The following is a 19,508-nucleotide window of genomic DNA, read 5'->3' on the forward strand; positions in this document are numbered from 1 at the left end:
GATGCATAGTATTCCATTATGTGAATATACTATAATTCATCCATTCATCCGTTGATGGGCACCTTGGTTGCTTCCATCTTTTTGCTATTGTAAACAGTGCTGCAATGAATGTGGATGTGCACATATCTCTTCATGTAAAGCCTCTTATTTCTCTAGGATATATTCCAAGGAGTGGGATTGCTGGATCATATGGTAGTTCTATTTCTAGCTTTTTAAGGAAGCACCAAATCAATTTCCAAAGCGGTTGTGCCATTTTACATTCCTGCCAGCAGGGTATAAGTGTTCCAGTCTCTCCACAACTTCTCCAGCATTTATTATTTTGTGTTCTTTGGATTAATGCCAGCCTTGTTGGAGTGAGATGGAATCTCATTGTAGTTTTGATTTGCATTTCTCTAATGGCTAATGATCGTGAGCATTTCCTCATGTATTTGTTAGCTACCTGAATGTCTTCTTTAGTGAAGTGTCTGTTCATATCCTTTGCCTATTTTTAATTGGGTTACTTGTGTTTTTGTACAGTTTTTGCAGTATCATGTAGATTTTAGAGATCAGATGCTGATCGGAAATGTCATAGCTAAAAACTTTTACAAAGTCTGTAGGTAATCTTTTTACTCTTTTGGTGAAGTCTTTGGATCCATCTTCTTTTGATGCTTCCTGCATTCAGTATTTTCCCCCATAGAATCCTTCAATATTACAAGTCGAGGCTTGAATTTTTTCTTCAGTTCTTTCAGTTTGAGAAATGCACAGCGTGTTCTTCCCTTTTGGTTTTCTATCTCCAGGTCTTTGCACATGTCATTATAACACTTTACTTTGCCTTCTCGTGCTGCCCTTTGAAATCTTGTTTAGCTCTTTTACTTCATTATGCCTTCCATTTGCTTTAGCTACTTGACATTCAAAAGCAAGTTTCAGAGTCTCTTCTGACATCTATTTTGGTCTTTTCTTTCTTTCCTGTCTTTTTAATGACCTCTTCATTTCCTCACGTATGATGTCCTTGATGTCATTCCACAAATCATCTGGTCTTCAGTAATTAGTGTTCAACGCATCAAATCTATTCTTGAGATGGTCTCTAAATTCAGGTGGGATACACTCAAGGTCTTACTTTGGCTCTTGTGGACTTGTTCTAATTTTCTTCAGCTTCAACTGGAACTTGCATATGAGCAACTGATGGTCTGTCCCACATTCTGAGTGACGATATTGAGCTTTTCCATCATCTCTTTCCACAGATGTAGTTGATTTGATTCCTGTGAATTCCATCTGGCAAGGTCCACATGTATAACCCAGCCCAGTGCCGTCGAGTCAATTCCAACTCATAGCGACCCTACAGGACACAGTAGAACTGCCCCATAGAGTTTCCAAGGAGTGCCTTGCGGATTTGAACTGCCAACCCTTTGGTTAGCAGCAGTAGCACTTAACCACTACGCTACCAGGGTTTCCTCCAGGTGTATAGTCTCCATTAATGTCATTGAAAAAAGGTATTTGCAATGAAGAAGGACTGGCTAAATGTATAATACATCTGACCATGGACATAACTGCAAACCTATAAAACACTATTGCAAGAAACCAAAAGAGACCTACATAAATGGAAAAACATACCATGCTCATGTAAGTAGACGCAACATTGTGAAAATGTCAATTTTACCCAAAGCAATCTACAAATACAATGCAATCCCAATCCAAATACCAACAGCATTCTTTAAGAAGATGGAAAAACTAATTAGCTTTATATGGAAATGAAAGAGGCCCTGGATAAGTAAAGCGTTATTGAAGAAGAAGAACAAAGGAGGAGGTCTCACTCTACCTGACCTCAGAACCTACTATACAGCTACAGTAGTTAAAACAGCCTGGTACAGGTACCATGACAGACACATTGACCAATGGAACAGAATCAAGAACCCAGATGTAAATCAATTCATCTCTCGTAACCTGATCTTTGTCAAAGGCCTGAAGTCCATTAAATGGAAAAAAGACAGTCTTTTTAACAAACAGTGCAGTCAAAACTGGATGTCCATCTGTAAAAAAGTGAAACAAGACCCATATTTCACACCATACACAAAACTAATTAAAAATGGATCAAAGACCTAAATATGAAACCAAAAACTATGAAGATTCTTGAAGAAAAATGAAGTCAACACTGTTGTTGTTGTTGTTGTTGTTAGGTGCTGTCGAGTCAGTTCTGACTCATAGCGACCCTATGCACAACAGAATGAAACACTGCCCGGTCCTGCGCCATCCTTACAATCGTTGCTATGCTTGAGGTCATTGTTGCAGCCACTGTGTCAATCCACCTCGCTGAGGTTCTTCTTCTTTTCCACTGACCCTGTACTTTGCCAAGCTTGATGGCCTTCTCCAGGGACTGATCCCTCCTGACAACATATCCAAAGTGTGTAAGACACAGTCTCACCATCCTTGCTTCTAAGGAGCATTCTGGTTGTACTTCTTCTAAGACAGATTTGTTCATCCTTTTGGCAGTCCATGGAATATTCGATATTCTTTGCCAACACCACAATTCAAAGGCGTCAACTCTTCTTCGGTCTTCCTTATTCATTGTCCAGCTTTCACATGCATATGATGTGATTGAAAATACCATGGCTTGGGTCAAGCGCACCTTAGTCTTCAAGGTGACATCTTTGCTCTTCAACACTTTAAAGAGGTCCTTTGCAGCAGATTTGCCCAATGCAATGCATCTTTTGATTTCTTAACTGCTGCTTCCATGGCTGTTGATTGTGGATCCAAGTAAAATAAAATCCTTGACAATTTCAATCTTTTCTCCATTTATCATGATGTTGCTCTTTGGTCCAGTTGTGAGGATTTTTGTTTTCTTTATGTTGAGGTGTAATCCATACTGAAGGCTGTGGTCTTTGATCTTCATTAGTAAGTGCTTCAAGACCTTTCACTTTCAGCAAGCAAGGTTGTGTCATCTGCATAACCCAGGTTGTTAATGAGTCTTCCTCCAATCCTGATGCCCCGTTCTTCTCCATATAGTCCAGCTTCTCATATTATTTGCTCAGCATACAGATTGAATAGGTATGGTGAAAGAATACAACCCTGACACACACCTTTCCTGACTTTAAACCAATCAGTATCCCTTGTTCTGTCTGAACAACTGCCTCTTGATCTATGTAAAGGTTCCTCATGAACACAATTAAGTGTTCTTACATGTGTCTGTCAGTTTGTAGTACTGTGGGGGCTTGCGTGTTGCTGTGATGCTGCAAGCTATGCCACTGGTATTCAGGGTCACCCATGGAGGACAGGTTTCAGCTGAGGTTCCAGATTAAGACAGACTAGGAAGAAGGACCCAGCAGTCTACTTCTGAAAAGCATTAGCCAGTGAAAACCTTATGACTAGCAGCAGAACACTTAGGTCAACACTAGGGGCCCTTATATACAGCATAAATAGGATATTAGCCATAACTAACAATACACAAACACCAGGAGATAAGCTAGATAATTGGGATCTTCTAAAAATTAAACACTTGTGCACTTGTGCTCATCAAAAGACTTCACCAAAATAGTAAAAAGAGAATCTACAGACAGGGGAAAATTTTTTGGCTGTAACATATCCGACAAAGGTCTAATCTCTAAAATCTACAGGAAAATCCAACTCCACTACAACAAAAAGACAAATAATCCAATTAAAAATGGGCAAAGGATATGAACAGACACTTCACCAAAGAAGACATTTAGGCAGCTAACAGACACATGAGGAAATGCTCGTGATCACTAGCCATTAGAGAAATGCAAATCAAAATTATAATGAGATACCATCTCACCTGAACATTGGTGGTACTAATAAATTTTTTTTAATTAAAAAAAATTACAAATGTTGGAGAGGCTGTGGGGAGATTGGAACTCTTATGTACTGCTTATGAATGCAAAATGATACAATCATTTTGAAAAATAATTTGGTCCTTCCGTAAGAAGTTAGAAATAGAAATACCATTCAATCCAGCAATCCCACTCCTAGGAATACACCCTAGAGAAATAGGAGCCATCACACGAATAGACATATGCACACCCATGTTCACTGTAGCACTATACACAGTAGCAAAATGATGGAACCAATCTGAGTGTCCATCAACAGAGGAATGGATAAACAAACTATGGTACGTACATACAACGCAATACTATGCAACATTAAAGAACAGTGATGAATCTGTGGAACATCCCACAACATGGTTGAATCTGGAGGGCATTGTGCTGAGTGAAATAAGTCAATCACAAGAGGGGAAATACTGTATGAGACCACTATTATAAAACTCATGAAAAGGTTTACACACAGAAATAATCTTTAATGGTGTGATGGTTAAGATTGTGTCAACTTGCCTGGGCCATGATTCCCAGTGTTTTGGCAGTTGTATAATGTTGTCATCACTTCCCTGTGAATTTTGATATGTGATCACCCCCATGATGGAATCTTCTGAGTGGTACTGGCAGGGGTGGGGCCTGTGGCAGCTCACCACCCCTCATTCTTCATCTCTCTGCCTTCTGCTGCCTACTTCCTTCCTGCTCACCTTGCAAAGGTTGTTGGCTTGTTCTGGATCCAGCAGCTGTCTTTTGTCTGACCGGTGGTTCTCGGGACTTGAGCTAGCAGCTTATCTGTCCATCTTGGGATCTGTCGATCTTCATGGCCTGTGAGCAAGAGTCCTGCTCCCCGACCTACCTATCTTGGGTTTGCCAGCCCCTGCAGCTACGTGACTCCAGAGAAACCTTGAGGTCTTGCCTGTCGACTTTGGGGATTCCTTGATGGTTACAGCCTGTGAGCAGAAGTCCTGCTCTCTGACCTGCTCATCTTGGGTTCACCAGCTTCTGCAGCTCCATGAATTGGGAAAGCTTCCATCCTGATCCAAGCACTTGGGGTGTTCCAACCCCTACAATCACGTAAGCTGTTTCCTTGATATAAAAGTCTATATATATATTCATATGCCTTATGGTTTTGCTTCTCAGAGAACCCAGCTTAAGACAAATGGTTATGAGGGAGGGGGATTGGGAGGCAAAAACATCAACTAGTTAACAGATAAGTGGTAATTTTGGAGAAGCATAAGACAGTACACAATACTGGGGAAGTCAGCACACTTGACCCAGGCAGAGTCATAGACACTTCATAGACATATTCAGACTCCCTGAGGGACCAAATAACTGGGCTGAGGACTGGGGACCATGGTCTTGGAGGACATCTAGCTCCACTGGCATAACATTATACTTTGGTGAGGAACATTTGGGGTCTTAAAAGCTTGTGAGTGGCCATCTAATATACATCTACTGGTCCCACCCCATCTGGAAAAAAAAGAGAATGAAGAAAGCCAAAGACACAAAGGACTAGTGGACCACAACTACTACAGGCTCCACCAGACTGAGTCCAGAACAACTAGATGGTGCCTGGCTGCCACCACAAACTGGTCTGACAGGGATCACAATAAAGAGTCCCATGCAGAATAAGAGAAAAATGTAGAACAAAATTCAGACTGATAAAAAAGACCAGGGTTACTGATCTGACAGAGACTGGAGAAACCTCAAGAGTATGGCCCCCAGATACCAGTACTGAAGTTACTCCTGAAGTTCACTCTTCAGCCAAAGATTAAAAAAAAAAAAACAAAAACCGTTGCTGTCGAATTAATCCTGACCCATAGCGACCCTACTGGACAGGATATAACTGCTCCATAGGGTTTCCGAGGAGTGCATGGTGGATTTGAACTGAATGACCTGCTGGTTAGTAGCCAAACTCTTAACCACTACACCACCACGGTTTCCGCAAAAACAGACACCTGCCCCCAATGGGTTCAGCCAAAGATTAGATATGCCGATAAAACAAACAACACCTGTAGCTCAATCATGTGTAAGAAACTAAATGGGCACACCAGCCAAAAAGCAAAGATGAGAAGACAGGAAGGAACAGGAAAACTGGGCAAACAGAAGTGGAGAGCCGGAGGTTGAGATTGGGAGAGTGTCGACACATCATGGGATTAGCAACCAATGTCACAAAACAATTTGCCTATTAATCATTTAATGAGAAACTGATTTGCTCTGTAAACTTTCACCTAAAGCACGATATTAAAAAAAAAATGTATAATGCATTGTGCTTCTCATTGCCACAGCCAACCCTCAAGGCATATGACCATGTGATGAATTATGTATTTAGAGGAAACCGATTTTTTTAAGGAGGATGAGGTTTAGTTCTGAAGTTAAACCCTGTTAGAATACCAGTTATTCCTTTAATGGGGTCTGTTCACCACACACACCCCAATCAAAATTTAGCCACCCTGAAGATGAAACCCAGACAGAGTGACAGCAAGCTGACGTCAGATAGTTCCCGACTGCAAAAAAATCAAACGGTGTCCAGTCGCCAAAGAGCAGCATCCAGAGCGTTACCAACTGCCGGAAGAGCAGCCCAGCCGCAACAAAAGCTTCTGCGACTGGAGTTCGGGAAGTAACATGGTGAGATCCAGTTCCCTGCAGAAAGACAACTGGACACAGCAGCCTGAAGACTCACAACAAGAAAATTATTCCCGGAGAGTCCGAGTCCTTGCAGAATAGTGGTAATTCCTTTGTAAGTCATCTGTCGCCCCCTGGCGGTGGCTTGGTCAAAAAGGGACGATGTATGTGGGAATTTTAGATGTTGAGGTGTTTGGACCTCTGGTTTAGGGAGGATTTCAGAAATAAATTTAGGTTCGCTATTCTGAAATTATCTGAGAATTTCTCTTCTGCTCTCCTGATAAACATGCGACTTCTGTTACGGTGTAACTGTTTGTGGGGGGAGAAGGGGACAAAGCTCAGTGCCTGATTACGTGAAGTATGTTTCTGAAGGGAAGGCTCTCACTGAGACGTTAAATAAGAGCCTTAAATAAACTTGTTGTTTTAATCACCTGCAAGGAATTTCCCCAACAAGCTCCTGGGCTTTACCTCCTTTTCCCTTAGCTGAAAAAGCAGAGTTACACTTCAAAAGACCTAGTTTTAAAACGGATCTAATCTTATTCTTTCCTGACTAATGGTTGGTTTTGTATCCAAAAACTACAATATTAAGTGGAATCAGGCTGCAATTCATCACTAAACTTCCTCACAAAAATGTTTATACGTTTCATTTTAGAAATACTGCCTTAGTTAAACTGTATCAAAAATAAGAATTTGAGTTAGACTAGAAATTGATGTAAAGAAAGTTGTAGCTAATTGCCCCTTGTAAATCCTCCTCCTCCTCCTTGCAACCCGTTTGATGCGAACTAGTTACACTGCCTGTAACCACTTACACTAGTTACTTCTTTGTTCTGTCCTGCAAGGCAGAACATGCTTTGGCAATCGACTTGAATGCATCTTTCTCCAGGGAAATTATTCCTTTGTAAAGATTTTCTTTTAAAATCAACTGGAATGTGGGTCCAGTGACTCCACTAGGACAAGTCCCTGAGTAGCGAACATGGTTAATGCACTTGGCTGCTAAGTGAAAGGTTGGCGGTTCGAGGCCAACCAGAGGTGCCTCGGAAGAAAGACGTAGTGATGATCTACTTCAAAAGAAATCAGCCTCGGAAACCCTCTGGAGCAAAGTCCTAGGCTGACACACATGCTTTCACCATGACTCAGATTCAACTGGAGTAACTGGCTAGCTGGCATCAATGTTAACGAAGAGTAACTACAGGGCAGTTTCCAACATAATAACCGGGAGTAACTGCTTTGGTGGGATGAGTCTCGAAGGTCTTTCTGAGACTGAAATTGAAGCTGCAGTTTGAAGGATGATTATGAATTCGGCTTGTTAAAGGAGACACACTGCTCCAGGTTAATTCTCATGTGGTCACGCTGGAGGAAAAGAGTATGGTGAAGTTGAAAACTGAGATCCGGCCCGGGTCACAGGAGTTGGGGTGCTGGAACAGGGGAGGTGCAGGGTCAAGAGAAGCTACTAGACAAGGTGGCGTGGACTTTTAAGCCCTGTTAATGATTTGGTATTTTTCTTGAGAAATTAGAACGTGGAAAATCCAGAGACTGTGGTCTCACTTAAACATCTATAGCAGAATGTTTCCACTCAGGCCCGTGTGGGCATGTTGCTGTTAGGTGCTGTGGAGTCCGGTCCACCTCACAGCGACACAACACAACACAACACTGCCCGGTCCTGCCCCATCCTCACAACCACTGCTACGCTTGAGTCCATCGCTGCAGGCACTGTGTCAGTCCAACTTGGGTCTTCCTCTCCTTCGCTGACCCTCTTCTTTACCAAGCATGATGTACATCTCCAGGGACCGGCCCCACCTTATAACATGTCCAAAGTACGTGAGAAGTCTCACCATCCTCCCTTCTAAGGGGCATCTGGCTGTACTTCTTTCCAGATTTGTTTGCTCTTCTAGCAGTCCACGGTATAGTCAAGATTCCTTGCCAACACCATAATTCAAAGGCACCAATTCTTTTTGTCTTATTCACGGTCCAGCTTGTATATATGTATATGTATTTATGTATGTATGATTGAAAAGGCCATGGCTTAGGTCAGACGCACCTTAGTCCTCAAAGTGACATCTTTGCTTTTCAGCACTTTAAAGAGGTCTTTCCCAGATTTGCCCAGTCCAATACGTCATTTGATTTCTTGATTGCTGCTTCCACGGGCATTGCTGATAGTGGATCCAAGTAAAGTGAAATCCCTGACAACAAGAATTTCCTTGAAATCCAGTCAACGCCCATGAAAGCAGCAGTCAAGAAATCAAACGACGTATTGCTTGTGCATCCAAGTAAAATGAAATCCTTGGCAACATCAATCTTTTCTCCATTTATCAGGATGTTGCTTATTGACCTAGTTGTAAAGATTTAAAAAAAATTACTTGTTGTGATTGAGGTGTCATCCATACTGAAGGCTGTAGTCTTTGCTCTTCATCAGTAAGTGCTTCAAATCTTCTTCCCTTACAGCAAGCAAGGTAGCGTCGCCTGCGTATCCCAGGGCTGTCGAGTCGATTCCGACTTACATACGGAGGTTGTTAATGAGTCTTCCTCCAATCCTGACGCTCAGGCAGGAGTGTCTCCCAGAGGTGTGTCTGTCTCTGTGTGTTTTCCAGCCTGTGTGTGATGAGACTCAAAAGCACAGCAAGCTCCGAGAGACTTACCTGTGAGTCGTATTTACCGTTTAAGAGGCACATGCTGTTTTTGTTAGTTGCCATCAAGTCGATCCTGACTCGTGGGACCCCATGTGTTGCAGAACTGTGCCCCATAGGGAAACAGATCACCAGGTCTTTCTTCTGAGGTGCCCCTGGGTGGACTCGAACTGCCAACCTTTTGGTTTGTAGTTGAGCGCTTAACTGCGCCACGCAGGTAATGCCTAAGGGGTGCGTTAAAAAAAAAGTTGCTGCCGAGTTGATTTCAACTCATAGCAACCCTATAGGACAGAGCAGAACTCCCCCATAGGGTTCCCAAGGAGTGGCTGATGGATTTGAACTGGTGACCTTTTGGTTAGCAGCCGAGCTATTAACCATTGCACCACCAGAGCTCCAAGTGGTGAATAATTATGTATTATTTGGTCCTTTAAGTATATATGGGAAAACTTTAAACTTCACAATCATTTACAGTAAGTTTTCAAGAGCTTGATATTGAACTAAAATACAAAAGCTGTGATCAAGCTAACATTTTTTAAGGTATATGGGGTACATGCAGCTATATAAAGTATACAACTTTGTAAGTTGTGACACATATATGTTTATGATGAGAATAATAAGAAACCCTGGTGGCACAGTGGTTAAGAACTACAGCTGCTAACCAAAAGGTCAGTAGTTTGAATCCATCAGGTGCTCCTTGGAAACCCTATGGGGCAGTTCTACTCTGTCCTTTAGGGTTGCTGTGGGTCTGAATCGACTCGATGGCAACAGGTTTTTTTTTTTTTTTTTGTAAGCTAAGTTCTGAATGAAGAATTAAAAGTCATAAATGGAATACTGGACAATAGAATTTCTGATACATTAGATACCTATCAAAGAGTGCAGCCCATTTCAGGAATAAAAATGTTTCTGTTTTATAAGACGTCCATGTCCCCATTTTTCACCAAGAAGATAAGCAGTATGTTTTCTGGGGTAGGTGAGGAAACGTAACTTATAAAATGCCTCATCTATTTCTGGTCAGTAGAACAAATTTGGGAAGAAAAACAGTTTGTCAAAGTGATCTAAATTTTTTTTTAAAATATTCTCTCAAATTCTATGTAAGTCATGTTTTATGTGGAATAGCGCTCCATCTCACCTGGAGTAGAGGGAGGGGCATATCACCTGGTTGTCTACTGCTACATATTATGTTGTTGTTAGTTGCCGTCTAGTCAGTTCCGACTCATAGTGACCCCTATGTACCACAGAACAAAACACTGCCCAGTCCTGCACCTGGTTCACAATCGTAGTTATGCTTGAGCCCATTGTTGCAGCCATGTCAATCCATCTTGTTGAGGGTCCTACTCTTTCCTGCTGACCCTGTACGTTACCAAGCATGATGTCCTTCTCCAGAGACTGATCCCTTCTGATAACATGCCCAAAGTATGTGAGACGCAGTCTTGCCATCCTTGCTTCTAAAGAGCATTCTGGTTGTACCTCTTCTAAGACAAATTTGTTCATTCTTTGGGCAGTCCATGGTATATTCAATACTCTTCGCCAGCACCACAATTCAAAGGCATTGATTCTTCTTCGGTCTTATTCATTGTCCAGCTTTCGCATGCATATGATACCATTGAAAATACCATGGCTTGGGTTAGGAGCAACTTAGTCTTCAAGGATAAACCCTGGTGGTGTAGTGGTTAAGAGCTATGGCTGCTAACCAAAAGGTAGGCAGTTTGAATCCACCTAGGTGCTCCTTGGAAACCCTATGGGGTAGTTCTACTCTGTCCTTTAGGGTCACTATGAGTCGGAATCGACTCAATGGCAACGGATTTACCTGCGTAAAATACTTCTCTAAAATTTTGTGGCTTCAAACAATTTTTGTTTTCTCCACGGTTCTGCTTCTGGCACAGGGCTACAAAAGAACGTCCATTTTCTCTTTCACTTGAAATCAGCAGGGCAGCGACTGTCACTCCGTGATTCCTTCCCATGTTTCCAGCATGGCAGCTTCATCGTATGTGGAATTTTTACCTTAGACTCAGGGATCCCTAAGAGGGCCACCCAACAGACAAAGCCTGGCAGGAGCAGTATTTTTAATCTCCTAGCTTCAGAAGTCTCATACCATCAATTCCACTAAACTCTCTCTGTTAGAACCAAGGTTCTAAGGCCAGTACGTGTTGAAGGAAAGAGGAATAGACCCCACTTTTGATGGGAGAATTGTCAAAATATTTGCAGCTGTCTTTTAAGACTACCATAGCAGGCATCAACTCGACAGCAACGGGCAACGGGTATAAGCAGGCATGCTTGAATCTTCCATTTCCAGAAATTGTGAAGTGTAGCCATTTGGTTACAAATACGCCTATCTGTGCCCATTCCAAAGAAAGGTGATCCAACAGAATATGGAAATTATTGACAAATATCATTAATATCACAAGCAAGTAAAAATTTGCTGAAAATAATCCAAAAGCAGTTGTACCAGTACATCAACAGGGAACTTCCAGAAATTCAAGCCAGATTCCGAACGAGGGATATCATTGCTGGTGTCAGGTGAATCTTGGCTGAAAGGAGAGAATACCAGGAAGATGTTTACCTGTGTTTTATCGACTATGCAAAGACATTAGACTCTGTGGGATCATAACAAATTATGGATAACCATTACAAAGAATATGAATTCCAAACACTTAATTGTGCTCTTGAGGAACCTGTACTTACACCAAGAGGCAGTCGTTTGAAAAGAATAGGGGGTTACTGCGTGGTTTGAAGTCAAGAAAGGTATGCATCAGGGTTGTATCCTTTCACCTACTTATTCAATCTGCATGCTGAGCAAATAACCTGAGAAGCTGGTCTATACAAAGACAAACATCTCATCAGAATTGGAGGAAGACTCATTAACAACTTACGATATGCAGATGACACAACCTTGCTGCTGAAAGTGAAGAAGGCTTGAAGCACTTACTGATGATCAAAGATTGCACCTCAAAATAAAACTAAAAATTTCACTAGACCAATAAGCAACATCATGATAAACGGAGAAAATGTTGAAGTTGTCAAGGATTTCACTTTATTTGGATCTACAATCACCACCACCTATGGAAGTGGTAATCAAGAAATCAAACATCGTATTGGATTGGGCAAATCTGCTGCAAAAGACCTCTTTAAGTGTTGAAAAGCAAAGATGTTACTTTGAGGACTAAGGTGCGCCTGACCCAAGCCATGGCATTTTCAATCACCTTATATGCATTCGAAAGCTGGATGGTAAATAAGACCAAAGAATTGATGCCTTTGAATCATGTTGGTGAAAAATACTGACTATACTATGGATTGCCAGAAGACTGGACAAGTCTGTCTTGGAAGAAGTACAGCCAGAGTGCTCCTTTGAAGCTAGGATGTAGTGACTTTGTCTCACACACTTTGGACATGTTATCAGCAGGAACCAATCCCTGAGGTAGGGCATCGTGCTTAGTAAGGTAGAGGGTCAGTGAAAAAAAGGAAGACCCTCAACGTGATAGACTGACACAGGGGCTGCAGCAATGGGGTCAAACACAGCAATGATTGTTAAGGATGGGGCAGGACCAGGCAGCGTTTCATTCTGTTGTACACAGGGTAGCTGTGAGTCAGAACCAACTGGACAGCACCTAACAACATATTTGTGGTTATAATCTCATTTGGGAATAATGGCTTTTCTCTGTTGTGTTAATGAGGTAGTATTTATGTAGGGTAAGTCTTAGGACAATCACTTTTTGAGATGTAAAAGAGCAGATGAAGCAAGTAGCAAGCAGCAAGCAAGCTGAGATGGAGGAAGACAGATACCATGCCACATGAAGATCACCAACACCTAAGGAACGGAAGAGGAAGAGAGACAAGGATCTTCCCCTAGAGTGAACAGTGAAAGCCTTTCCCTAGAGCCAGCACCCTGAATTCTGATTTCTAGTCCCCCAAAATGCTTGAAATTAAACTTTTGTTTCTTAAACTACCTACATGTGGTATTTGTTATAGGAACACAGAAACAAAGACATTGGTGTAATCTTGAAAAGATTCCTTTCACCCAGTGTGTGTCAGCTGACAGGTGTGGCCCTAGAGGGGTTTCCCAAGTGTTTTCTGAAGAGAAGTAATGGGGCACAAGTCATTCCCCAGTCCACTTTTTCACGAAGATCCCAAGATGTAGAAAGAAATGTTGCTGCATTCCCAGAAATCAAGGTGCAAGAGTGTAACTTTCCTCTTAGCACGTGTTAAGTGTGCTTGTTGCTTGGTGGTTTTATGTTCATTTGTTAAAAAAAAAAAAGTGAAATTCACAATTTTTAGGGTAGCTCTGAGTTTTTATAAATGCGTATTCACACCACTATCAAGATACATAACACTCCATCATCCCAAAAGAATTCTCCCATGGGGTCCATTTGTACTCCCCGACACTTACCTCCTGATGTGTTTTGGATCTCTAAACTTTTGCCATTTCCATGGTGTCATTTAATAGGAAACCATACAGTCCAAGGAGTCTTTGGTAAAACTAAGCAGTCACATTTTTCTTTCAGTGTTCTTCCAGATTTTAAAATTTTCAGCAGTGTTAGTACAAGTGGTGCCACACATTAACTCTTCAACATAGAGATTCCATTACTAGGAGTGACATGAACTCAGGCAAGGGTCTACGTCTAGGTTCCTTCATTTGTACGATAGGAAGGGTGATTAGGGTGAGAGGGGACTCAGGTACTGATTAGCACTCACTAATCTTTGCAGGGCTACAAAGACATAGTCAGCATGGAAAAAAGAAGACTGCATATCATTTGCTCTTTAATAAAACACGAAGGTGTTACTTTTTTTCTCTTCTCTACCTAGTGCCAAATGTGTAAGCACAGGCATGTGACACCTATGAAAAAGGAAAATGGGTCTTGGGGGTTTTGTTGGTTATTTAAACAAAAAGCTCCCAACTTCTCCCCCTACAAAACACATTAAATTTTTTCCTTCTAGGATATCAAATGCATCATCTTTTCTACTAAATGCTACTCAAAATGATACTCTCTTTCTGGAGCTCACCTTCAAACTACAAAAACCTCTCAATGATTCTGCGCATCTTGCTAATATGACTGTCTGCTGCTTCTTTACCGAGGGCTTTTACCTCCACTCAATTCTTACTGCCTCAAAAACGTTTAAAACTTTCAAAGAGTTATGTTCATGACCTAAGAACATCTACAGTGAAGTGAGTTCCTTATGAGGTCTTTTCCCTGTGACAAAGAGCATTCTAATATTTAAGGCATTTGACATGACTGAGGCCTCCGACTAAAGTGTAGGCCTAACTCCATCTCAGCTTGAGACTCATTTTGTATTTTTAAATACAGTTTCTGTCGTACAATACAGCCTATCACGTCTGTAAATTTTCCACTGCACACATGTCGAGGAAATCAAGAAAATGAGCTGGCAGCTTGTGCCCACAAATCCCCTATGCATCGGCCTGTCTCCCTGTATCGTAACTCCAATATTTCAGGAATGGCTTCTTCACTTCTGCCTTCCAAATCACACACGAGTTAGGATATTGTTAAATTGAAACATGGAACCGTAAAAGGAAAGGAGTCTTGTCAATATAATTCCCAACATGTCCCACACTGACATAACACAATCCAAGAGACCCATCTCCAACTCTAGATTTATCATATCAAGGTTTCTCTGAATGTAAAGCCTATTGTCCAATTTACAAATAGAATCAAGGACAATGGGCAAAGGCTGAATTTAACAATTCGCTTCAGGCTATACTTTTTGAAGAAGTTTGCATAATTACAAATTTCTGCCCACTATTTGTGGCACAGTGGTTAAGAACTACAGCTGCTAACCAAAAGTTAACAGTTCAATTTCACCAGCTGCTCCTTGGAAACCCTATGGGGCAGTTCTACTCTGTCTTACAGGGTTGCTATGAGTTGGAATCGGCTTGACAGCAACAGGTGTATATGGTGTATTTGTTGGAAAGAAAAATGAAATAAGGGCACTGGTAATTAAAAAAAAAATTCTGTAAGTAGACTATGTGTAATATGTAACTCATATCCAGCAACTACAACACTAGGCATATTAAAAAATCTGAAAAATACTGTTACTACTGTTCTAACAATTACAGAACCTCATAAAAAATGCATAAAAGGCTGTATTTGTATTAAAAATATACCTCAAAACACTAGAAAGATAGAACTTCTACTTACTAAATGATAAGAAAAAACACTACCTATCAAAACTTCAGGAGCCCTGGTGGCACAGTAGTTAAAGCACTTGGCTGCTGAAAGGTCCGCTGTTCAAGCCCACCAGGTGCCCCACTGCAGAAAGATGCGGCAGTCTGCTTCCTTAAAGCAGACTGCCTATGGGGCAATTGTAGTCTGTCCTATAGGGTAGCTATAAGTTGCAATTAATTATATGGCAATGGATTTTTTTGTCAAAAGTTATATACTAGAGTTGAGTACTTACAGAATTCTTTCTCCCTTAATATTTATTTCTCAAAGGTAGTAAGTAGAAATACACACATTATCAGTCCACTTAAGGATGAGGTAATAATAAAGGCAATAACATTTATAATTTTTATAAGATTTTTCTCCTGGTGTTTTATAGAGTATAATACAGGAATTACCTTCCAGTAGGCTTTCCCACCCTACATTTATAATATTCTTCTCTAGTATGTGTTCTCACATGATATTTTAAAGCAGAAGAAGAATTAAAAGCTTTGCCACATTTCTTACATTCATATGGTTTCTCTCCAGTGTGTATTCTCATATGTATTGGTAAAGATGAGGGACTCTTGAAGGCTTTCCCACATTCCTTACACACATACGGTTTCTCTCCAGTATGCATTCGCAAATGTCCTCGCAGGTATGACAGCTGACTGAAAGCTTTCCCACACTGTTTACATTCATAAGGTTTCTCCCCAGTGTGTGTACTCATATGTGTTCGTAAAGATAAAGGCCATTTGAAGGTTTTTCCACACCGACTGCATTCATAGGGTTTTTCACCAGAGTGTGTTTTCATATGTGCTTCTAGGGATATAGGCCAATTAAAGGCTTTCCCACATTGTTTACATTCATAGGGTTTCTCTCCACTATGCACTCTCATATGATTTGATAAAAATGAGGGCCATTGGAAGGCTTTCCCACATTCCTTACATACATACGGTTTCTCTCCATTATGCATTCTCACATGTCCTTGAAGGTATGAAAGTTGACTAAAAGCTTTCCCACACTGCTTACATTCATAGAGTTTCTCTTTACTGTGAGTCCTCTCATGCCTACGAAGGTTTTGGAGGTAACTGAAGGCTTTCCTACATTGCTTACATTCATAGGGTTTTTCACCAGAATGTGTTCTCATATGTTCTCGTAAATGTTTAGGACAATTGAAGGCTTTCTCACATTGCTTACATTCATAGGGTTTTTCTCCAGTGTGTATACTCATATGTGTTCGTAAAGACATGGCCCAATTGAAGGCTTTTCCGCATTGCTTACATTCATAAGGTTTCTCGCCAGAGTGCATCCTCATATGTGCTCGTAAAGATATGGGCCAATTGAAGGCTTTCCCACATTCCTTACATTCATAGGGTTTCTCTCCAGTGTGCAATCTCATATGTTTTCGTAAAGATGAGGGCCACTTGAACGCTTTTCCACATTCCTTGCAATCATAAGGTTTCTTTCCAGTATGCGTTCTAACATGTTCTCGAAGGTATGAGAGCTGACTGAAGGCTTTCCTGCATTCCTTACATTCATAGGGTTTCTCTCCGGTGTGTGTAGTCATATGTGCTCGTAAGGATAAGGGCCATTTGAAGGCTTTCCCACATTGCTTACATTCATAGGGTTTCTCATCTGAATGCATTCTCATATGTGCTTCTAGGTGTATAGGCCAACTGAAGACTTTCCCACAATGCTTACATTCATAAAGTTTCTTTCCGGTGTGTATACCCATATGTGTTCGTAAGGATAATGGCCATTTGAAAGCTTTGCCACACTGATTACATTCATAGGGTTTCTCAACTGAGTGCGTTCTCATATGTGCTCGTAAGTATACAGGCCAGCTGAAGGCTTTTCCACATTGCTTACATTCATGTTGTTTCTCTCCAGTATGCGTGCTCATATGTATTCGTAAAGATAGGGGCCATTTGAATGCTTTCCCACACTGATGGCATTCATAGGGTTTTTCTCCAGTGTGCACTCTCACATGTCTTTTTAGGGATATGGGCCAACTAAAGGCTTTCCTGCACTGGTTACATTCGTAAGGTTTTTCTCCAGTGTGCCTTCTCATATGTCTTCGTAAGGATATGGGCCAACTGAAAGCTTTCCCACATTGCTTACATTCATAAGGCTTCTCCTTAGTGTAAGTCCTTTCACGACTTTGAAAGGACTGGAGATAACTGAAGGTTTTCCCACATAATTTACATGCATAAGGTCTTTCTGCATTGTGAGATTGCTCATGCATTTTTATGGCTGATGGACAACTACAAGTCTGCATATATTCTTGACATTGATAGGGTTTGTGTCCAGCGTCACTTGCAATGTGCCTCTTAAGCGATGAACGATGCCTACTGACTTTTCCAGATTCACTGCATTCATATAGATTGAGTAGAATAGGATTTTCCTCAAACAGTTTAAGATTTAGAATCTGGCCGAAGGTTTCTCCATATTGATTATGATCATTAATTTCACAGAGTCTCTCAATCATGTGTTTTCTGTTAAAATGAAGGGAAGAATGTTATAAATAAAATATTAATGGAGTATTAACATTTATGAGTTACTACTAGGGTTCCATTTTAATCATTTGTGTTAACAGTGTAGGTTTACTGCCCTATCTGAATTGCCTGAAAGTGGAATAAACTGAATGCTTTGTAAGAGGACTCAAAGACACTTATTCTTAAAACAGTGTTTGTTATTTACAGAGTTTCCTAACAACTATTTCCAGTTGAGTTATGTTTCAAACACTCAATGCCCAACTCACATTTAGTAAAAAATTTGTTGTGAACATTTCCTATGAATAAACAAAGATGGAGCTATGCATCTGTGGGCTTTTTATTTGCTTTTTAATTTCAGAAATATTAAGACTCTCTCCTGGAATACTGCATTCTCTTTTTTGTGAAACTCACCTCAGAAGTATCTCCTGGTTTTTTTGCTGATCTTCAGTGCTAGGGCCTTCCCAAATTTTTCCTAAAATGGAGGACCAAGAATCATTTCTTGTGGACTTTGTTGTTTTATGTTCCTTGGATAATTTTTTCACATAGATATCCTGTTGAGAAATGGACTCACTGGTCTTAAATGGAGTCTCATCATCTGAAACCAAAAAAGTGAGCAAATGTTATAAGGAAGAAGGCAGCAGTTAGCAAAGAAGACATTGAAGAGTTTGGCTATTTCAGGACTTCATCAAAAAAAGCACCAGGTGTTATAACAGAAAACAATTTAATAGATACAATTAAATTCCCTCAAGGTTTCCAAAACCAAACTTATCTGGGCCCCCAAAGGATCTGTGAAACCTATATGCACACTGATCACAGTAAGGGAATTTCAAGTCTTTTAACCAAGACAGAAAGAAAAACTCAGTTTACACATAGATTCTCATGGTCATAGAGGAACTATTAGACTCAGGCTCCATGACGGTTGAGACCCCATCTGTCTTACTGATCAATATATCCCCTTCCCACATCACAAATCTTGGAACAGGCTTGATGAGCAAGAAGTGCTTGTTCTCTAAATAACTAAGAGAAGAAGTAACGTCATCCTTACCTAGTGAGGCCAGGTTCCTGAAGGTTTCCAGCATCACGTCTCTGTAGAGCTTCCTCTGAACCGGATCCAGCAAAGCCCACTCCTCCAGAGTGAAGTCCACGGCCACATCCTCAAAGACCACAGACTCCTGAAACATATGACATGTGTGTGCAGGAGGATGGGTGAAGCTGACAGCACTGGGGAACTGGACTCAATTCATATGCAGTTCAAACAAGATTCTGGAGTCTCTTAATATCTACCCTGTGACTCAGTGATCTGACCTCTTACTCTGTGTCTGCACTCACTAACTCATAGATTAAACAGCACCACTATTATGCAGAATGTGTCTATTTGACTCATAGCGACCCTATAGGACAGAGCAGAACTGCCCCATAGGGTTTCCAAGGAGCACCTGGTGGATTCAAACTGCCGACCTTTTAGTTAGCAGCTGTAGCTCTTCACCACTGTGCCACCAGGGTTTCCAATAGATTAAACAGCACCACTAATACATGGGACGTGTCTATTCGGGTTTTCTGTGACAACTTCAAGTTTTTTTTTTTCTTTAGTTTCTAGCATTGTATTTTTCTTTTCTTTCTTAATTGTGCTTTAGGTGAAAGCTTACAGCTCAAGTTAATTTCTCATACAAAAATTAATACACATACTGTTTTGTGACATTAGTTGCAATGACCACTTCAAGTATTATGAGAAGGATCCAGAGCATACTGGAAAAATGAGAGAAATACTAAACAAAGGAAACTATTTCCATTTTAAAACCACCAATTCCTGTG

The 19,508-nt window shown here is 40.9% G+C and overlaps 2 protein-coding genes across 4 annotated transcripts in view; both read right to left on the reverse strand.

Annotated features, from left to right (window-relative positions):
- LOC126071891 (zinc finger protein 555-like) overlaps positions 1-19,508 on the reverse strand; it is a 116,311-nt gene that overhangs the window by 77,823 nt on the left and 18,980 nt on the right. The window contains exon 1 of one of the 3 annotated variants that reach the window (XM_049876324.1): positions 15,727-15,811. The exons of the other annotated variants lie outside the window; for them this stretch is intronic. Within the exon in view, the coding sequence (XP_049732281.1) occupies positions 15,727-15,732 (6 nt within the window). The 5' untranslated portion in view covers positions 15,733-15,811. Of the gene's footprint in view, positions 1-15,726; positions 15,812-19,508 lie in introns of those variants that run through there. 3 annotated transcript variants of the gene reach the window in all.
- Positions 14,810-19,508, reverse strand: part of LOC126071886 (zinc finger protein 709-like) — a 1,190,808-nt gene continuing 1,186,109 nt past the window's right edge. The window contains exons 3-4 of the mRNA XM_049876295.1: positions 18,108-18,291; positions 14,810-17,696 (exon numbers count right to left, since the gene is read on the reverse strand). Coding sequence (XP_049732252.1) covers positions 15,614-17,696; positions 18,108-18,291 — 2,267 coding nt within the window. The 3' untranslated portion in view covers positions 14,810-15,613. The remainder of the gene's footprint in view (positions 17,697-18,107; positions 18,292-19,508) is intronic.

This window comes from Elephas maximus, chromosome 3 (assembly GCF_024166365.1).
Source record: "Elephas maximus indicus isolate mEleMax1 chromosome 3, mEleMax1 primary haplotype, whole genome shotgun sequence".
NCBI lineage: Eukaryota > Metazoa > Chordata > Mammalia > Proboscidea > Elephantidae > Elephas > Elephas maximus.